The following is a 19,284-nucleotide window of genomic DNA, read 5'->3' on the forward strand; positions in this document are numbered from 1 at the left end:
CACCCCCCACGCTACACCACTGCCTCCATCCCCTGCCTGGAGCAGGGATCCTTTCCTCCCTCCCTCCCCACCCCAGTTCCCTTGCACCCCCAAAAGCCGCTTTGCACCCACACGCTCCCTTGCCAAGAAGGCAGAAGCAGAGGCCCGTGGGACAATACCCTGCTCCTTTCCCACGGGGAGGGGGCGGAAGTGCTGTCTCTCTAGGAAGCAGCGCTCTCTCTCTGTTTCCGGCCATCCCTGCCTCCTCCTTCTCCATCAATCATTTTTCTTTATTGAGGAGGAGTGGGAGGGGTTCTTGCATTCCTAGAGAGGCCACAGGCTGTCAGCTGGGGTGGGTGTCCTTTCTTCTCACCCTTCCTCTACTCTGCCCCCCCAACCACCATTTTTTTGGGGGAAAGCTGGAAAGGTGAGTGGAAAGGGGCTGGTGGGGGGGTGAGGGAAGGGATACCTCTGCTCTAGAGGGAGACGTCCCTCCCCACCCCAAGGAAAAGGAGGGTGTGTGTGTAGGGATTGGGGGGGAAGAAGGGGGCTGGGCGCTTTCCCAAAATGCGCAGGGTTGCAGGTTCAATCCCCGACCCCCCTCCCAGCGCAACATCTCTTGCTAAACTGGGGTGGGGTCTTCTTTGAAGCTGGGTAAGGCCCTTCACTGCCCAGGACCTTCATTCTGGCAAAATATGGGGCGAGCTGGTTGCAGGGCATGTTTGGTTTTTTTTGTGTTTTCATCTGGTGACTCCGAAGCAACCGAAATTGCAATTTAGCAGCCTAACAGGATGGGTCCCTCTGGAATTTGTCACACACAAACATGCATCTTAAGTCTGTGCTTGGCTATCCAGAGCTTAAATGCATGACCGGAAGAGGGTTGGGCTTGATGACCCTTGGTTGTCTACAATTCCATGACCTTTTACTCACCCTACCAAACACAGGCATTTGGAGAAGATCCCTAATTTGAAGAGAGAGAGAGAAAGAGAGAGAAGACCTGAAATACAGGACAAAACTGTATCATACTACTACTACTACTACTACTACTACTACTACTACTAATGTTATTATTTATTCTCCAGCCACTTTATCAATACAGGATGTAGCATTTTACACTGAAATACATGACAATCCTGTATTTTACAGGACAGGTGGCAACCGTTCTGGGACCCCTGGAACATAGCTGTCAACGTTTCCCTTTTTTAAAGGGAAATTCCCTTATTCCGAGTAGGATTCCTTGCAAGAAAAGGGAAAAGTTGACAGCTATGCCCTGGAAGGGGGTGCTCTGCTAGACGGAGGAGTCATTAGCGGGATAGTTGGATACAGGGACGCAGGCCCAGATGCCCTGCATAGATTTATTACTTATTTATTGAATGCATTTATTTAATAATAATAATAATAATAATATTTTTTTCATATGTACTCTGCTCTCCCCAGCTGGAGCTGGGCTCAGAGCGGCTAACATCATATAAATAATACAATATTTATATTGCAAAGTTCTTAACTCGAGGTACTATTTCTAGGTTAGCAGAGTCTGTAACCTGAAGCATCTGTAACCCGAGGTGCCACTGTAGGTTGTGTGTGACAAATTCCAGAGGCGCCATCCTGCAATAGCTTGTAATGGATTGCTTTGAAGTCACTTCAGCATCAGATTAAAAAACAACAACAACACGTTTCCCCACCGCATCGACCTGTCCTGCATTTTGCCAGAACAAAGGTGGCAGCCCTACTGTACTCCACATGGACCGGCAATGGCGTAGTATGGTGTAGTATAGTGGTTAAGAGCGGTAGACTCGTAATCTGGGGAACTGGGTTCGCGTCTCCGCTCCTCCACCTGCAGCTGCTGGGTGACCTTGGGCCAGTCACACTTCTCTGAAGTCTCTCAGCCCCACTCACCTCTCTTGAGTGTTTGTTGTAGGGGAGGAAGGGAAAGGAGAATGTTAGCTGCTTTGAGATACCTTAAAGGGAGTGAAAGGTGGGATATCAAGTCCAAACCTCTCCTCTTCTTCATCTTCTTCTTCTTCTTCTGTTATGCTTTCTTTCTCCAGGTTCCTCCATCCTCCGAGGAGATGAATGCATGCAAGGAAGTCATGCCGGAGAACTGTGGGAATGAGACCTCTCTGGGTAAGTATACCTGTGTCTTTATTTGTTATTGCTGTAGAGGGAGTCGACTTGTCCATTCTCCAGACGAATTCATGATCAGGTTGAACGGGACAAGGAAATAACCATATCTGTAGTAGTTGTGTTGCTTGCGGAATGCTTCTTCTGTGGGTTGAAATTGTCGTTGAAATTCTACTCAGTATTGATCCAGAGTAGATTCCAATGTACCGCATTTTTTGCTCTATAAGACTCACTTTTCCCCTCCTGAAAAGTAAGGGGAAATGTGTGTGCGTCTTATGGAGTGAATGCAGGCTGCGCAGCTATCCCAGAAGCCAGAACAGCAAGAGGGATCACTGCTTTTGCTGCACAGCGATCCCTCTTGTTGTTCTGGCTTCTGAGATTCAGAATATTTTTTTTCTTGTTTTCCTCCTCCAAAAACTAGGTGCGTCTTATGCTCTGGTGCGTCTTATAGAGCAAAAAATATGGTAGATTCCAGAGTAGCTGGGGAAACTCAGCCAGATGGGCGGGGTATAAATAATAAATTATTATTATTATTATAGTTAGCAGAGTAAAAACTTAAAACACGTTGCAGGATTCCCCAAAAATAGACCAGAGGCAATTATATTTCATCCAGCAGAGCTTTACTGCTACTAAAGGCAAATGAACATAATGGTCACAAATCCAATACATTCAGGATTGACCCTGTCCATAAGAAATCCAGTAGCAGCAGACTTAACTTAAACTTACAATAACTTAGAACACGTCTAAACCTCAACATACTATGTACAGAACACCACACCAGATGGAAAAGAGATAGAACGAGCAAGTGTGAAACTCCTTCTGGCCTCTTATCATAGTCAGCATGACCTTGACAGAAAGAGATAAGAGAACCAGTTTGAACCACCTGTACTCAGCTTCTCTGAAGGAATAACCTTCTGCTTGCTTCTTTCACACAGAGAATCTTCCAGAAGCTTTTAGAACCCTCTTGAATTAGTTAGAATAGGAAAGATCTCTACATATCAGATCAGTACTTTCTGTACCAGGAAATGCAAACTGACAGAAATGTCTGAGGGCACCCAGAATGAGTCCCAAGGAGGGTGTTCTGCAGCTCCACCCACCCTCGGGTGGGAGATAGTAAGCTTGGGTGAGAGGCAGATTACTGTTGGGGACGGCACATCTGTGTGATTGACGAGTGGCCATTCATTGCAATATATTATTTTACACAGTTTGGTCACTGAGCAGTTTCATTGTGTCCTGATGTTGTTGCAGTACTTCGTTAGTAGAGCAGAAGCAGTTTGGTGACTGAGGGAGAGTAATTGGAACAATTGGCTGGATCCGTGTGACAGAAGTGAGAGTTAGAATGGAATGAGTGATACTGTATGATTTGCCAGATGTAAGATGGAATTTGGCTGTGATGTGCATGTGATCATTGGGTACGTGTTGTGTATTGTGAGTCAGGATGTGTGTTTGGAAGAGAGAAGAGATCCCTGAATCTTAAAATGTTTGGAAATGTGCTGCAATGTTTTTGCTTGGGGGGGGGGTTTACTCTGTTATATGACATTATAATATAATATTATAATACATTTTGAAGTTATTTAGTAGTAGTAGTAGTAGTAATAGGGACGCGGGTGGGGCTGTGGTCTAAACCACAGAGCCTAGGACTTGCCAATCAGAAGGTCGGTGGTTCGAATCCCCGTGACGTAGTGAGCTCCCATTGCTCGGTCCCTGCTCCTTCCAACCTAGCAGTTCGAAAGCATATCAAAGTGCAAGTAGATAAATAGGTACCGCTCTGGTGGGAAGGTAAACGGCGTTTCCGTGCGCTGCTCTGGTTCGCCAGAAGCGGCTTAGTCATGCTGGCCACATGACCTGGAAGCTGTACGCTGGCTCCCTTGGCCAGTAAAGCGAGATGAGCGCTGCAACCCCACAGTCAACCGCGACTGGACCTAATGTCAGGGGTCCCTTTACCTTTAGTAGTAATAGTAGTTGTTATTATTATTAATTGAATGTATATACCGTTTTATACCCGGCGGTCTCAGGGTGGTTCACAGAATAAAATCAATATATAAAACCACAAAATAAAAGCAACAACCTAATAGCCCCCCCCAAAAAAACCCCACATTTTAAAAGGGCATAGGATGTAAATGAGATCAACCAAAGGCCTGGTTAAAAATGAACATTTTTGCCTGGTGCCTAAAGGTGTATAATGAAGGCACCAGGCAAACTTCTGTAGGGAGAGCATTCCACAGATGGGGAGCCACTGCGGAGAAGGCCCCATTCTCATCTTGCCACCCTCCGGACCTCTTGAGGAGGAGGCACACAAAGAAGGGCCTCAGAAGATGATCTCAGGGACCCAGTAGGTACATATGAAAAGAGGCAGTCCTTGAGGTATTGCGGTCCTGAGATTGTATTTGTTGCTTTGTAAACCACACAGACTTTCTTAGTTTTATGTCACACACACACACACACAAGTATATGAAATAAATACCAAAAGAACAGCCAACGGATTCTTATTGCTCTTCTTACCTTGATTCCCTCTTTATTCTAGCAGGCGATGGACAGGAGAATTGTAGAGAACCACATCAAGTGCTACCAGAAGCATCTGTGCATGAATTGGAGGACAAGACCTTCAACCCTCAAGATGAATCAAAGAGGCAGGAAGAAAACCATACAGAGAACTGGAGAGAGAAATCCATTGTGTGTCACGCTGGTGACCTTAATGAAACCCCAGTACAATATAAACACCACAAGGGGAAAAAGAGGTATGAGTGCCCTTTTTGTGGGAAAGCTTTCATTTCTAGGTCTCTCCTTGCTGTCCATTGCAGAACGCACACCGGAGAGAAGCCGTATAAATGTTCAGAGTGCGGAAAGAGCTTCCGCCAGAGCAGAAACCTTACTTCCCATCAACGGATCCACACAGGGGAAAAGCCCTACAAGTGCTTGGAATGTGGAAAGAGCTTTAGTTGGAATTCAAATCTTACTTCACACCAGCGGATCCACACAGGGGAGAAGCCGTACAAGTGCTTGGAATGTGGAAAGAACTTCTGTGATAGCACACTCCTTACTAGACATCAGATAATCCACACAGGGGAGAAGCCATTTACATGCTTGGAATGTGGGAAGAGCTTCCGTCAGAGCAGGAACCTTACTTTACATCAGAGAATACACACAGGGGAGAGGCCATACAAGTGCTTGGATTGTGGGAAGAACTTCCATCGGAGAACACACCTTACTTCTCACCAACGGATCCATACAGGGGAGAAGCCATTTAAATGCTTGGAATGTGGAATGAGCTTCAGCTGGAATTCAAATTTTACTTCACATTACAGGATCCACACAGGAGAGAAACCACATAAGTGTGTGGAGTGTGGGAAGAGCTTCTGTACCACCACACAACTTGCATCACATCATAAGACTCACACCGGAGAGAAACCTTTTAAGTGTTCAGAGTGTGGAAAGAGCTTCTCAGATAGCACTCTCCTTACTAGACATCAGATAATCCACACAGGGGAGAAACCATTTAAATGCTTAGAATGTGGAAAGTGCTACAGTCAGAGGTCAAGTCTTACTTCGCATCGGAGAATACACAGAGATGCCGTAAGACAGAAGCCATACAAATGTTTGGAGTGTGGGAAGTGCTTCAGTAACAGCACACAGCTTATTTTACATCAGAGAAGCCACACAGGAGAGAAACCTTACAAATGCTTGGAGTGTGGAAAGAGCTTCAGTGATGGCACACTTCTTAACAGGCATCAAATAATTCACAAAGAGGAGAAACCATATAAATGTTCAGACTGTGGTAAGAGCTTCCGTCAGAGCCGAAACCTCACTTTACATCAGAGAATCCACACAGGGGAGAAACCATATAAGTGTTTGGATTGTGGGAAGAGCTTCTATCAGAGAACACACCTTACTTCCCATCAGCGAATTCACACAGGAGCAAAACCATTTAAATGTTTGGAATGTGGAAAGAGTTTCAGTTGGAATTCAAGTCTTACGTCTCATCACAGAATCCATACAGGAGAGAAACCGTATAAGTGCTCAGAGTGCGAGAAAAGCTTCTGTACAACCTCACAACTTGCATCGCATCGGAAAACCCACACAGGAGAAAAACATTACAAGTGTTTGGAGTGTGGAAAGAGCTTTTGTGACAGCACACTCCTTACGAGACATCAGATCACCCACACAGGGGAGAAGCCATTTAAATGCTCAGAATGTGGAAAGAGGTACAGTCAGGTTTCAAGTCTCTCTTCTCACCGGAAAGTCCACAGAGATGCTACAATGCAGAAACCATACAAATGCTTGGAGTGTGGAAAGAGTTTCAGCAATAGCACGCAACTTATTTTACACCAGAGAATCCACACAGAAGAGAAACCTTAGGAATGGTTTGTAGTAAAACACCAGAGGATTTGCATGCAAGAGAAACCTTCTAAATGTAGGGAGTGTGGAAATTGCTCCAGAAGTATTCAAAAGATTCACACTGCCTAGAAACAATAAGCATGTTTGGAATAGCGAGTTTCTAATGGAATAACTCAGATACATTCACACCTTGGTTTTCGAACAGCTTAGTTCTTGAACGCCGCAAACCCGGAAGTGACTGTTCCGGTTTGCGAACTATTTTTGAAAACCGAACATCCGGTGGGGCTTCCGATTGGCTGCAGGAGCTTCCAGCAGCCAATCAGAAGCTGCGCTTTGGTTTCCGAATGTTTTGGAAGTTGACGGGACTTCCAGAACGGATTCCATTTGACTTCTAAGGTATGACTTTGAAGAATTCAGACAGATGCTAGGTAATAATTTCTGGGAGCGCAAGGTTTTTGTAACTACCATCTGGAATGGAAAAAAATCGGAGAGGAGGAAGCGAACGTGGCTGGTCTTTTGGCAAAGTTGATGGGAGAGGCTGCAGTTGGTATTTCAGCAGAGGCAACAGAGAAGACTTGCAGTACCATCTCCCTCCCTCTCCTGTAGCCTGATGGTGCTTTTTCCTGTCTAGCAACCCTCCCACTAAAGAAGGTGTGAATAGGACCCCCCATAGATTTTCACTTTCTTTTGCTAAGTAACAGTGTGCTTCCATGTTTCTTTTGTAGATCCCTTTTATCCCATTCTCGCCGGCCCTACCATTGACAGGCAGGCTGTGATGGCCTGGGAATCCGATTCAGAGGCTGAACCGGAGGAATCCCAGCCTGCACAGGAGTCCCCACCTCCAGGGCCGGCTGAACTGGGGCAGGGCCTTGGATCTGAACCTGTGCCGGATCCTCAGGAGCAGGCACCAGGTGAATCCACTCTGGCTCCAGAGGTGGTTGAGGACTCAGTGCCTACAGGTGAGTCTCCCCCTGGGCCCAGTAACCCTTCAGCCTCTCCTGAACTGCAGAGGCTCAGGGCAGAGAGGCGAAGGGAACTGGTTTCTCCCAGGAGGAGTACTCGCCTTAAGGCCAAGAGAGGCGGGTCTCCTGGGGGCCGGGACCGCCCCTGGCCTCAGAGAAGATAAAGGCCAGTCAGCCCGGTCCCAGGTTGTGGGAGCAACGTCGTTGAGTACCTGCTCCTGCCCGGACCCAGACCTGACCCTCCAGTGTTCCTGTCCCCGCCCGGCTTCCTGCTTCGGACCTCGCCCCGCTCCTTGTGGACTGTTTCCAGGCTAGTGACCCAGGACCAGATTTTGACTACGCCAATGGTAACCTTCCCCCCGGGACCAGCACACAGGCCACGGGTTATTTTTGTGTGGACAGCAAACAGATGTTTTTGGTTGGGGGTGGGCAACCCTTTTCTGCCTGAGGATTGCCCTCCTTGTGAGGGCCACATGCCATTTGGAGGTGGAGTCAGAAGCAAATGTGGGTAGAACAATCAATATAGATGTTAGCTTCTGGATGACCCCCTAAGGCTGGGAGATATCGCTAAACATTGCGATATACTGATATATCACTATGTATGAAATAAGAATGGAGATGTGTAGAGGTATTTGCTGGCTTCCCGGTTTTATCCACATTGTGATTTTTGCATAGCAAACACACACACACACACACACACACACACACACACCCCTTCTCAGTAGTGGCACCCGCGCTGTGGAACGCCCTCCCATCAGATGTCAAGGAAATAGACAACTATCTGACTTTTAGAAGACACCTGAAGGCAGCCCTGTTTAGGGAAGTTTTTTTAACGTTTTATCTCTTTATGATTATGATTATTATTAATATTTTGTTGGGAGCTGCCCAGAGTGGCTGGGGTATAAATAAATAAATAAATAAGTCATCATCACACACACTTCATGATTCGCAATATATTGCCATATCAGAAATCATGAAACTGATATCATAACATGGACTTCAAACCCGTTTTGGATGATATATCGCCCAGTCCTAACACACTTAATGATTCCCATTATATTGCCGGATCGGAAATCATGTAACCGGTATCATTATATGGACATCAATCCGGCTTTGGAAGATATATAGCCCAGCTCTAGTGACCTCTGATCAATGCTTTTCTGAAGGCTGCATTACTGCTGGTCGAGAAGCAGGAGGTGCGAATAAAGAGGGATGCTCAGTAGTGTGAACTGGGATAGTGACTGCCATGGAGAACTGGTTTACATGGTTGCCACAATGAACTAAATCATGCTTAAATGGCCAGTCATAGATATGCTGACTTTGTACTAAGCCGTGGTGTACTTGGGCTCTCAAATTTAAGCGGCACCCTGTCCAACGCTAAAATCCAGTGTCTCCCCCACTTCTTGCAACGCATTCTACATCATTGTTGCGGCGCCCTTCCATAAAACCACCTTTGTACTAAGCCACACTGAGGCATTTACTTACAGGAAAGTGAGTACAGTGGTGCCCCGCAAGACGAATGCCTCGCAAGACGGAAAACCCGCAAGACGAAAGGGTTTTCCGTTTGCGAGTTGCTTCGCAAGACAAATTTCCCTATGGGCTTGCTTTGCAAGAAGAAAGCCCATAGGGAAATCTCTGGGGACCTCTTTTAAATGCTGGCGGTGGGGAGCAAAGCCTTTCCCCCCCCCTCCGGCCTTCAGGAGAGGTCCAGGAGGGCCGGCGGGGGCCGAAAGGCTTTGCTCCCCACCGCCAGCATTTTAAAAGCGGTCCGGGATAGCAGGGAAGCGCTTCCCGCTATCCCGGACGGCTTTTGAAGGCAGGCGGGGGGGGGGGGAGCAAAGACTTTTGCCCCCCGCCGGCCTTCAGAAGAGGTCCAGGACCTCTTCTGAAGGCTGGCGGGGGGCGAAAGTCTTTGCTCCCCCCCACCTGCCTTCCCGGGGGCTTTAAAATCGCCCCGGGACAGCGGAGAAGTCCGCTGTCCCGGGGCGATCTTAAAATGCTGGCGGGCGGCAGCGCTGCCGCCCGCCAGCATTTCAAAAAACCCCGGGACAGCGGAGAAGTCCTCTGCTGTCCCGGGGTTTTTTAAAATGCTGGGGGTGGGAAGAAAAGCCCTTGTCCCCCCCCAGCCTTCAGAAGAGGTCGGGGGACAGACTGTCCCCGGACCTGGTCTGAAGGCGGTTTCCATAGGAATGCATTGATTGATTTTCAATGCATTCCTATGGGAAACCGTGCTTCGCAAGACGAAAAACTCGCAAGACGAAAAAACTTGCGGAATGAATTAATTTCGTCTTGCGAGGCACCACTGTATGCAATTGCAGCCAAGCCAAGTGCGTGATTGGGACCCATAGAGGTATTAAGATGATTTCTAGATTTATGCTGTAATTGTCTTCGTGTTTGCATTGTAATCTGTGTTGACCAGTGTTTGCTTAAATAAAACTGAATTCATTGCCTCCAAGTATTGGCACGATCCTCTGCTGTTGTCCTTTTATTGCATTCAGATGTTCGGTTCTTGCAAAAACCACGTCACAAATATCACAAGGGATGAGGATGACATCAGTCATTGCAGACGAGAGTCTTAATGGCTGTCTCGCTCTCTGCCTTCCAGGAATCTTTCCTCAAACCATAACCTACAAAACTGGAAGTAGACTGAAGCAGGGCAGGAACTTGGGGGTGTGCCATCCATCCCCTGAGAGATGATTATTGGCTGTGAGAGTATGTGATTGCTTTTAGTTTTACATAATTTTTCTGTTTTAATTGTAGTGTTTTAGCACTGAAGTGTTTGCCTACCTGGGCTCCTTTGGGAGGGAAGTTAGAAAGGTAATCCTATTACATGTTTTTATACATCGATTTTATTGCATTAGCCATGCGGCCATAGCATAATATACATAGAAATAACAACATAAAATGGGGGTGGGGAGATAAAAGTGGATGTCGTCCTGGGCGAATACTTTGAGAAAATGGGGATAACAAAAGTAACGGGGGATTTAAAACATCGAGTGACAGAGAATACAAAAACAGGTTCGATTGTGCGGCGTATCGACTACATCTGTGGTATTAAAGAAGGAGTTTGTGCCGCTTTCCTCTTCATCACACTAAGCAGGAAATTAGCTGTCATCTCGGTAATCCATATGCTGGAAGCTGCCCAGAGTGGCTGAGGAAACCCATTCAGATGGGCGGAGATACAAATAATAAATTATTATTACTGTTGTACCTTGGAAGCTGAATGCCTTGGAAGTCAAACGTTTTGGCTCCTGAACGATCGGTTCCAGTTTTTTAATGGAAAGGACTTCCGGAACAGATTCCATTTGACTTTCAAGGTACAACAACATTATTATTATTATTATTATTATTATTATTATTATTATTATTATTATTATTTATTATTCCTCGTCATCCCTGCAAGGATGAAGACGGCAGGTCAGGATTGGATCATTCATAATATGCAACCTGGGGATTTGCGCGCTGTAGTGATCAGGTGGGATTGCTATGAGGAATTATAAAAAAGATGGAGCGAGCCATTTGTGTCAGCAATTAAAGCATTGCGTTGACTGGGTTTGAGCCATTTTGATATGATTTCTGATCAATTCACGCCTCTGCATCTATGTCCCATTTCTCTTGCTTGACAAGTCACGTACACAGACCAGTTGCTAGTTGTTCATCAGGCATCCTGGGTCATAAAGATAGTAGGTTTCTTTGATGTAGCTATTGCTAGTTTTGTTAATCTTAAGGCCAGGAAGAGAGTTCACAAGGAGATGGTAAATACTCTTTCCTTGCCTGTTTATGACCTCTGGGGTTTTGCTAAATGCGTTCCTCCTTTTTAGTCCTGTTTTATTTACCCCAGAATGTATGCATGCTTAAATTAGCTTTTTGTAGTTTAACTTTGTCCCCACGTGGGGTTTTTTAAATGTTCAGAGGAAATCTGATTGGTTCTTACAAACACTGTGTAAAAAGTTCTTTGTGAATAAAACGACCTGGGCCAAGGGGTGGGGAGAGAATTATTATTGGCACTCCTCCCAGAGTCTTGCTGGCCAAGCCTCATGTGTATTTTATTAATCAGGGTCCAGTCCTTCCTTTGCTTTGGGAACGCTACAGTGCGCGCACGCACGTGCGCGCGCGCACACACACACACACAGAGTGGAACGGCTGGAATGATGTGTATTTTATTAGCACAGGCATTTTGAAACAAGGCGATTGGAAGCAGCAACAGAAAACACAGAAAGGTATCGGCACCTTACACAGATAACAATTCCAAACATAAATGCTCACTCTATGCACAGCTACTAACCTCCCCACCAGTCTCCAGCCCAGAACTCCAAACATGAATGAGAAGACAATTTACACTCTCAAGACCTAGTAAATACAGGGGGAACTATGCCTCATTGCTAGGGAATCTATTTGTGCTCATCAAGTGCTCTACTATCAGTGCTCATGGGTGGGTGGTCCAGGGGCCACAGCAGACAGGACAGCGTCCATCTTCTTCTCAATCCGTTGCAGCGCCTCCAACATCTCGTCCTTCCATTTTCCTGTCTCGTTCCTTAACGCCTCTGTCTCGTTCTTCAGCTTCTCAATTTCTCCACCTGTTTTTATTATTATAAAAAATGAGAATAGGAAGACATTTTATTGCTAAAGGCTACCAAGGTGGGAGCTATTGCAATGAGGAACTGTGTTGTGAGGAATGCAGTCAGTTTTCCCCTTGTGGGACTTAAGAGAGATCTGTCCCACCCAAGTTACAACTCAGTGGCGCATGGGAGTTTAAGGCTACATACACGCGCCACAGCTTTAAATGTAAGGTATGCACACAGATTTAATTCCAGGCCATGGTGAGTCTGCTGCAGTAATGTAGGATGCTAGGGAAAACGGGAAATACGCTAATATTGAATGAATTTTGAAATAGATTTCCTTACGTGCTGCAGATCAGCCTGATGGTATATCCGCACTGTACTTTCTGAACCCAATTTGTTTCAACAAACTTTTCCTGCTGGATAGAAAGTTCTTTCTGCCTTAAATACACATTTTGCATTGTTTTGGGGGTAGGGATTGCTCTGGTTTTGTTTTTTTTTAAAAAAATCCTGAGCAGTTATAATGCTAAGTTGCAAATCAGCTTGAGATGTGCCATTGTTTTATTTTATTTACAGACCACTATCTCCTAAAGATATCAAAGAAGTTTACGGAAAAAATACATAAAACCGTAAGGTAAAAACATGTGTTTAAAAGACATTGATTAACCATTCCTGCAGCTGTTTAAAAGTTGGAAAAGAAGGTGCCTGCTGGATCTCTGTTGGCAGAATTTTGCACAAAACTGGACCAATTACACGAAATAATAATAATAATTTATTTATGCCCCAGTCACTCTGCGCAGAATATTAAAAACACGATAAAACATGAAACATTAAAAACTTCCCTAAACAGGGCTGCCTTCAGATGTCTTCTAAAAGTCTGGTAGTTGTTTTTCTCTTTGACATCTGGTGGGAGGGCGTTCCACAGGGCGGGCGCCACTATCGAGAAGGCCCTCTGCCTGGTTCCCTGTAACCTCACTTCTCACAGTGAGGGAACCGCCAGAAGTCCCTCGGAGCTGGACCTCAGTGTCCGGGCTGGACGATGGGGGTTGAGACACTCCTTCAGAAAACTACCGTATTTTTCACTCTATAACACGCACCCGACCATAACACGCACGTAGTTTTTAGAGGAGGAAAATCCGTAGGCATGCCACCCGTAGGCATTCCCTCCATAACACGCACAGACATTTCCCCTTTTTAGGAGGAAAAAAGTGAGTGTTATGGTGCAAAAAATACGCTATTTCTGAAAACTATTTCTAGTTGTTATTTGGTACACAAGAACATACTAAGAGCCTGTTGGATCAGGCCAATGGCCTGTCTAGTCCGGGATCCTGTTCTCACAGCAGCTGACCAAATGTCTGAATGGGAAATCAGCTAGCAGGATTCTAGCACAAGAACATCTCTCCCGTCCTCTGGTTTTCAGCAACTGCCGTTCAGAAGCATGGCTGCCTTGAGCCATGACTGGTAGCCATCAATGGCCCTCTATGAATTTGTCTAATCCTCTCTTAATGCGATCTGGGTTGGTGGCTGTCACTGCCTCCTGAGGATAGTTTAACTGTGTGAAAAAGAACTTCGCCTTATCTGTCCTGAATCTCCCAATACAGTCAAACATTGGCTCCCGAACGGCTCCATTTTTGAACGTTTTGGCTCCCAAATGCCCAAAAGGCGGAAGTAAACACTACAGTTTTCAAACGTTTTTCAAAAGCCAAACATCCGACATGGCTTCCGCTTGAGTGCAGGAAGCTCTTGCAACCAATTGGAAGCCGTGCCTTAGTTTTCGAACGTTTCAGAAGCCAAATGGGCTTCCGGAACTGATTAAGTTTGACAACCGAAGTTTGACTGGATTCATCTTCCTTGGAAGTCTGCGAGTTCTGGTGTTATGAGCAAAGACCCTCAACAACGACTGATGATGCTCCTGCAGATGATCTTAACGACCAAGCTGGGACAAAAGGGTTCTGGTGATTCACAAATTAATAATCTATATGGTAAAGGTAAAGGACCCCTGGACGGTTAAGTCCAGTCAAAGTCGACTATGGGGTATGGCGCTCATCTCTCTTTCAGGCCGAGGGAGCCGGTGTTTGTCCACACACAACACTCTCAAACCGATCGTTACTTAAATTCAACTAACAAATATACCCACACCGTAACTGGCTGTGTTTAACTATATAAATTCTTTATACATTATATAAACCTAACTCTTTTCACATTATCTAATCGAGTAGAAGCAATTAAGGACCAACATTTAGAACAGGAAATACAAACAGATCAGTTCTTATATACGTAATGTCCAAATAGAAGCTTTTGTGTTCCACGTATGTCTTAGCGAATACAAGTGTCAAACGTAACAACTTTAAGGAGCAGTACTTGCAAAAGACGAACTTTTCTTTGTAATGTTCCACATCTGCCTTTGCAAAGTATGGTTGTTGTCTGCAGCTGCTGTATGCAGGTATCAGACGAAGGATACGAAAGATCTTAACATATGCCTTTGCAAAATATAGTTGTTGTATGCCGGTGTCAGACGACAAAACTTAAACGTGACAAGCATTCCTGGAATAATACAGTGGTGCCTCGCAAGACGAAATTAATCCGTTCCGTGAGGCTCTTCGTCTAGCGGTTTTTTCGTCTTGCGAAGCAAGCCCATTGACAGCTTAGTGGATTAGCGCTATTAGCGGTTTAGCAGCTTTTAGCGATCAGCTGTTAAGCGGCTTATCAGCGGATCAGCTGTTAAGCGGCTTAGGAAAAGGGGGGGGGGGAAAGGGAAAAAAACCTGCAGGAACTTGCAAGACATTTTCGTCTTGCGAAACAAGCCCATAGGGAAATTCGTTTTGCGAAGCGCCTCCAAAACGGAAAACCCTTTCGTCTAGCGGGTTTTCCGTCTTGCGAGGTGTTCGTCTTGCGGGGCACCACTGTACAGTGGTACCTCTGGTTAAGAACTTAATTCGTTCTGGAGGTCTGTTCTTAACCTGAAACTGTTCTCAACCTGAAGCACCACTTTAGCTAATCGGGCCTCCCACTGCCGCCGCCACATGATTTCTGTTCTCATCCTGAAGCAAAGTTATTAACTATTTCTGGGTTAGTGGAGTCTGTAACCTGAAGCACCTGTAACCTGAGGTACCACTGTATGCGGTATCCGCCATGTCACTTGTTCCATGTCTCTGATACACAAAATATGAGTATGCTCAGCTGCCGAAACCTGGCAAGGCAAAACAAGGTGGTATTCTGGGAATCCTTGTCACGTTTAAGTTCTTTTGTTTGTACATATGTGGAACACAAAAGCTTCTATTGCCTGCGGCAAGCCCAAATGGCTCTGTGGTTTAGGCCACAGCGCCACCCACAACAGTTTGAATGGGAAAACTTAGTTCAGTAACTTGACTTACTCATTGAGGAACAGGTAGAGCACTGTTGGCTGATATACCACTGCTTCACATGCCTCTCTGTGGCAGGTGCTGATCTGCTACTTGCAGTTGTCGTGAGAAGACCACCACTGCTACGAGCTGCTTCCGGAAGTCCTTGAGGAGGGCACCCCAAAAGAGATTCATCTGCATCTTCCACCTCCTCCTTTATCTCTTTGAACTCAATCTGCTCTTCTGGAAGGGAAGGGGTTTGCTGGTGGTGGAAGGTAGGAGAAGGAGGAGTCCCTTGAGGTTCCTCTTCAGAAGACGGGGTCATTGGCTCGTCCGGCTCCCATCCTTCGTTCTCTTCTCTGCATATGGTCACCCTCCTTGCAACTTCAACTACAGAAACAAACGGAGGTGGTGTTAATTAAAAACTACAACTAATCCAAAATGTGGCAGCTAGACTGGAGACTGGGAGCGGCTGCAGAGACCATATAACACTGGTCTTGAAAGACCTAGACTAGCTTCCAGTACGTTTCTGAGCACAATGCAAAGTGCTGGTGCTGATCTTTAAAGCCCTAAACGACCTCGGCCCTGTATACCTGAAGGAGCGTCTCCACCCCCATCGTTCAGCCCGGACACTGAGGTCCAGCGCTAACGGCCTTCTGGTGGTTCCCTCCCTGAGAGAAGCCAAGTTTCAGGGAACCAGGCAGAGGGCCTTCTCAGTAGTGGCACCTGCCCTGTAGAACGCACTCCCAGCAGATGTCAAAGAGATAAACAATTACCAGACTTTTAGAAGACATCTGAAGGCAGCCCTGTTTAGGGAAGCTTTTAACGTTTAATAGGTTATTGTATTTTAGTGTTCTGTTGGAAGCCGCCCAGGGGAAACCCAGCCAGATGGGCGGGGTATAAATAATAAATTATTATTATTTTAAAAATCGTATCTAAGACACGGCGCATAAAAATGTAGAAAGAGCTTGCTGGACCACGCCGATGGCCCATCTAGTCTAGCTTCCTAGTCTCACAGTGGCCAACCACTGTGGGAAGCTTGCAACCAGGATTCGAACACAAGAGCCCCTTCCTGCAGTTTCCAGAAACTGAGATTCAGAAGCATTGCTTCAACTGTGGAGGTAGAGCACAACAGTTATGGCTAGTAGCCACTGAAAACCCTCTCCTCCATGAATTTGGCTAATCTGCCTTTAAAGCCATCTAGCGTTGGTGGCCATCCCTGCCTCTTGTGGCTGTGAGTTCCATAGTTTAACTATGTACTGCACAACAGACTTTCTTTTATCTATCCCGAACGTTCCAATGTTCTGCTTCTTTGAACGTGCACTACTTCAGTCATGATATACACATTATTATAATATTTATATTATTTATAATTCATATGACGTGTAAGCTTCACCAAATGTTTTGTTATGTGAACAGCAGGAGAAAATCTAATTTTATTGGAAAATAGAACAGCATGGGGCGGTTACAGATTTTCTTTTGTAAAAGTAAAGGTAAAGGGACCCCTGACCATTAGGTCCAGTCGTGGCCGACTCTGGGGTTGCAGCGCTCATTTCGCTTTATTGGCCGAGGGAGCCGGCGTACAGCTTCCAGGTCATGTGGCCAGCATGACTAAGCCGCTTCTGGCGAACCAGAGCAGCGCACTGAAACGCCGTTTACCTTCCCGCCAGAGAGGGACCTATTTATCTACTTGCACTTTCGAACTGCTAGGCGGGCAGGAGCAGGGATCGAGCAACAGGAGCTCACCCCATCGCAGGCATCTGAACCACTGACCTTCTGATCGGCAAGTCCTAGGATCTGTGGTTTAACCCACAGCGCAAAAACAAACAATTTTTATTGTTTTTTAAACAAATACAATAACCATTAAACACTTATCCAGCAGTATATCTAATGGTATTTGTTTCATCCATTGTCTCTAGACATGCACTTACAGATCCAACATTCAGACATATTACTTATTGTAACCTCTCCACTGAGAATACTGAGCGGTTGGTAACAGGAAGTCTTAATTTTGGTCATTAACATGGTTAAAGAAAGGGGTCCACGTTTATTCGAAGGTGTCTCTATTTGTTTTGCCTTTAACTGCTTGTACCACTGTTCTTATAATAAAACCTGAATGGATTTTAGAAAACAGAAATAAAAGAACACAAAATATTGGAAAAGCAAAAGCTGTTAAAATGACAAAAGATCAGTATTTTTTCCTCCCTCTCTCCTAACACTAGAATTTGTGGGCATTTCTGAGGCAGCAGACTCTTCCGATGGCCTTAAGTTACAAAATACCTAGTCTTAAAGGATGCTTTCCTTTTAAAAACGCACCCATAAAAACTACTCACTACTATCTTATCAGTCAAGGGGCACCTTTCTGACCACTGTCCGGATCAAAGCTGGAATATTTTGTATGAAAATACAGTCTATGAAACATTTTAAAGATATAGAAACCCTTTCTGTTCTTTTTGTGAGTTTGTATTTGTATGAATTTAAGTGTTAATATGTTATTGTATTTACGTAGTGGAAGTGTATAATGCTTTATATCTCTTCGTCCCTTTTTCCTTTTTTCTGCTTTTGTACTAAATGTTGTTATGTGTATATGTTTTAAATCTAAACCAATAAAATAAAAAACATTGTTTAAAAAAAATGTAAATAAATAAACGGCTCAGCTCCCGAGTACCTAAAGGAGCAACTCCGCCAGTATCGACCACCTTGGGCCCTACGACCGGCAAGGGAGGCCCAGTTGGCAGTGCCCCTTCCGGCTGCTGCCCGGCTGCTGCTGGCTTGTGGCAGGGCCTTATCGGCGGTGGCTCCCCATTTGTGGAATTGCTCTCGTTGTCGGTCTCTGACGCATCCACCACTGAAACGGAGAGAGAAACCGACGTGAGTGGCAGAGGGGGAAGCGGAAGGGACTGTCCAATCAGTACAGAGCAGGGGTGGCTAACCTCAAAGCTTTCCAGACAAAGTGTTTTGGGGAGAGGGGGAGAGACTGTGCCCCCCCCGCCTGTGGTGAGTACCTCATGTTGAGTGCCAGACCCTTTCCCCCGCCCCAGAAAAAAGCACTACATGGAAAGCCACCAGGTTGCCGAAGGCGGGTCTATTTTGAAGAGCCAATTAATAAAAATTGCCTTGCAGCAGCCTCCCTTAGCTTTATGCACTCAGCCCAGGAAAGTCAAGATACTGGAATGAAGCCTCCACCTTGCAGCCCATAATTTAGGCAGCTGCTGTGGTGCAAGCAAGTGAATGCCTGGGGTTGCCCTACTATTCCCTCAGTCTGAGGCAGCAGTGGCTATAGGGAGTAGGGAAGTAGTATTTTTGGCAGGTCCTACTTATCATTCTTTATAGTAATAATAATAATAATAATAATAATAATAATAATAATAATACTTTATACCCCACAAGGTAAAAACCAGAGACATCACCTTGCCGACAGAGGTAAAAACCAGAGACATCACCTTGCCGACAGAGGTAAAAACCAGAGACATCATCTTGCCAACAAAAGTCCGTATAGTTAAAGGCATGGTTTTCCCAGTAGTGATGTATGGAAGTGAGAGCTGGACCATAAAGAAGTCTGATCGCCGAAGAATTTACACTTTTGAATTCTGGTGCTGGAGGAGACTCTTGAGAGTCCCATGGACTGCAAGAAGATCCAACCTATCCATTCTGAAGGAAATCAGCCCTGAGTGCTCACTGGAAGGACAGATCGTGACGCTGAGGCTCCAAGACTTTGGCCACCTCATGAGAAGAGAAGACTCACTGGAAAAGACCCTGATGTTGGGAAAGATGGAGGGCGCAAGGAGAAGGGGATGATGGAGGACGTGATGGTTGGACAGTGTTCTCGAAGCTGCCAGCATGAGTTTGACCAAACTGCGGGAGGCAGTGGAAGACAGGAGGGCCTGGCGTGCTCTGGTGCAGGTGGTCACAAAGAGTCGGACACGACTCAACGACTAAACAACAGCAACTGGTGAGAAAATCTGCACTTTCTACACAACCCTTAAG

At 45.7% G+C, this 19,284-nt stretch overlaps 2 protein-coding genes across 6 annotated transcripts in view; one reads left to right on the forward strand and one right to left on the reverse strand.

The window, feature by feature from the left end:
- Positions 1 to 202: 202 nt before the first annotated feature.
- LOC310837484 (uncharacterized protein) lies at positions 203 to 7,095 on the forward strand. 5 transcript variants are annotated; one of them, XM_083724137.1, is made up of 4 exons: positions 248 to 406; positions 2,028 to 2,103; positions 4,625 to 4,806; positions 4,902 to 6,587. In XM_083724137.1, exons 2-4 carry the CDS (start codon positions 2,053 to 2,055, stop codon positions 6,454 to 6,456), a joined length of 1,788 nt encoding a protein of 595 aa, XP_083580263.1. In that variant the 5' UTR covers positions 248 to 406; positions 2,028 to 2,052; the 3' UTR covers positions 6,457 to 6,587. The 5 variants fall into 5 exon arrangements, with proteins under 5 accessions (XP_083580261.1, XP_083580262.1, XP_083580263.1 ...); XM_083724139.1 differs by having other exon boundaries at positions 4,625 to 4,773; XM_083724138.1 differs by having other exon boundaries at positions 4,628 to 4,806.
- Positions 7,096 to 11,541: 4,446 nt separating this feature from the next.
- LOC310837242 (uncharacterized protein) overlaps positions 11,542 to 19,284 on the reverse strand; it is a 39,972-nt gene continuing 32,229 nt past the window's right edge. Inside the window, exons 15-17 of the mRNA XM_083723457.1 lie at positions 17,966 to 18,145; positions 15,331 to 15,687; positions 11,542 to 11,974 (exon numbers count right to left, since the gene is read on the reverse strand). Of these exons, the coding sequence (XP_083579583.1) occupies positions 11,817 to 11,974; positions 15,331 to 15,687; positions 17,966 to 18,145 (695 nt within the window). The 3' untranslated portion in view covers positions 11,542 to 11,816. The remainder of the gene's footprint in view (positions 11,975 to 15,330; positions 15,688 to 17,965; positions 18,146 to 19,284) is intronic.

The sequence above is a fragment of the Podarcis gaigeae genome (assembly GCF_964106915.1).
Source record: "Podarcis gaigeae genome assembly, chromosome: 2".
Taxonomy (NCBI): domain Eukaryota; kingdom Metazoa; phylum Chordata; class Lepidosauria; order Squamata; family Lacertidae; genus Podarcis; species Podarcis gaigeae.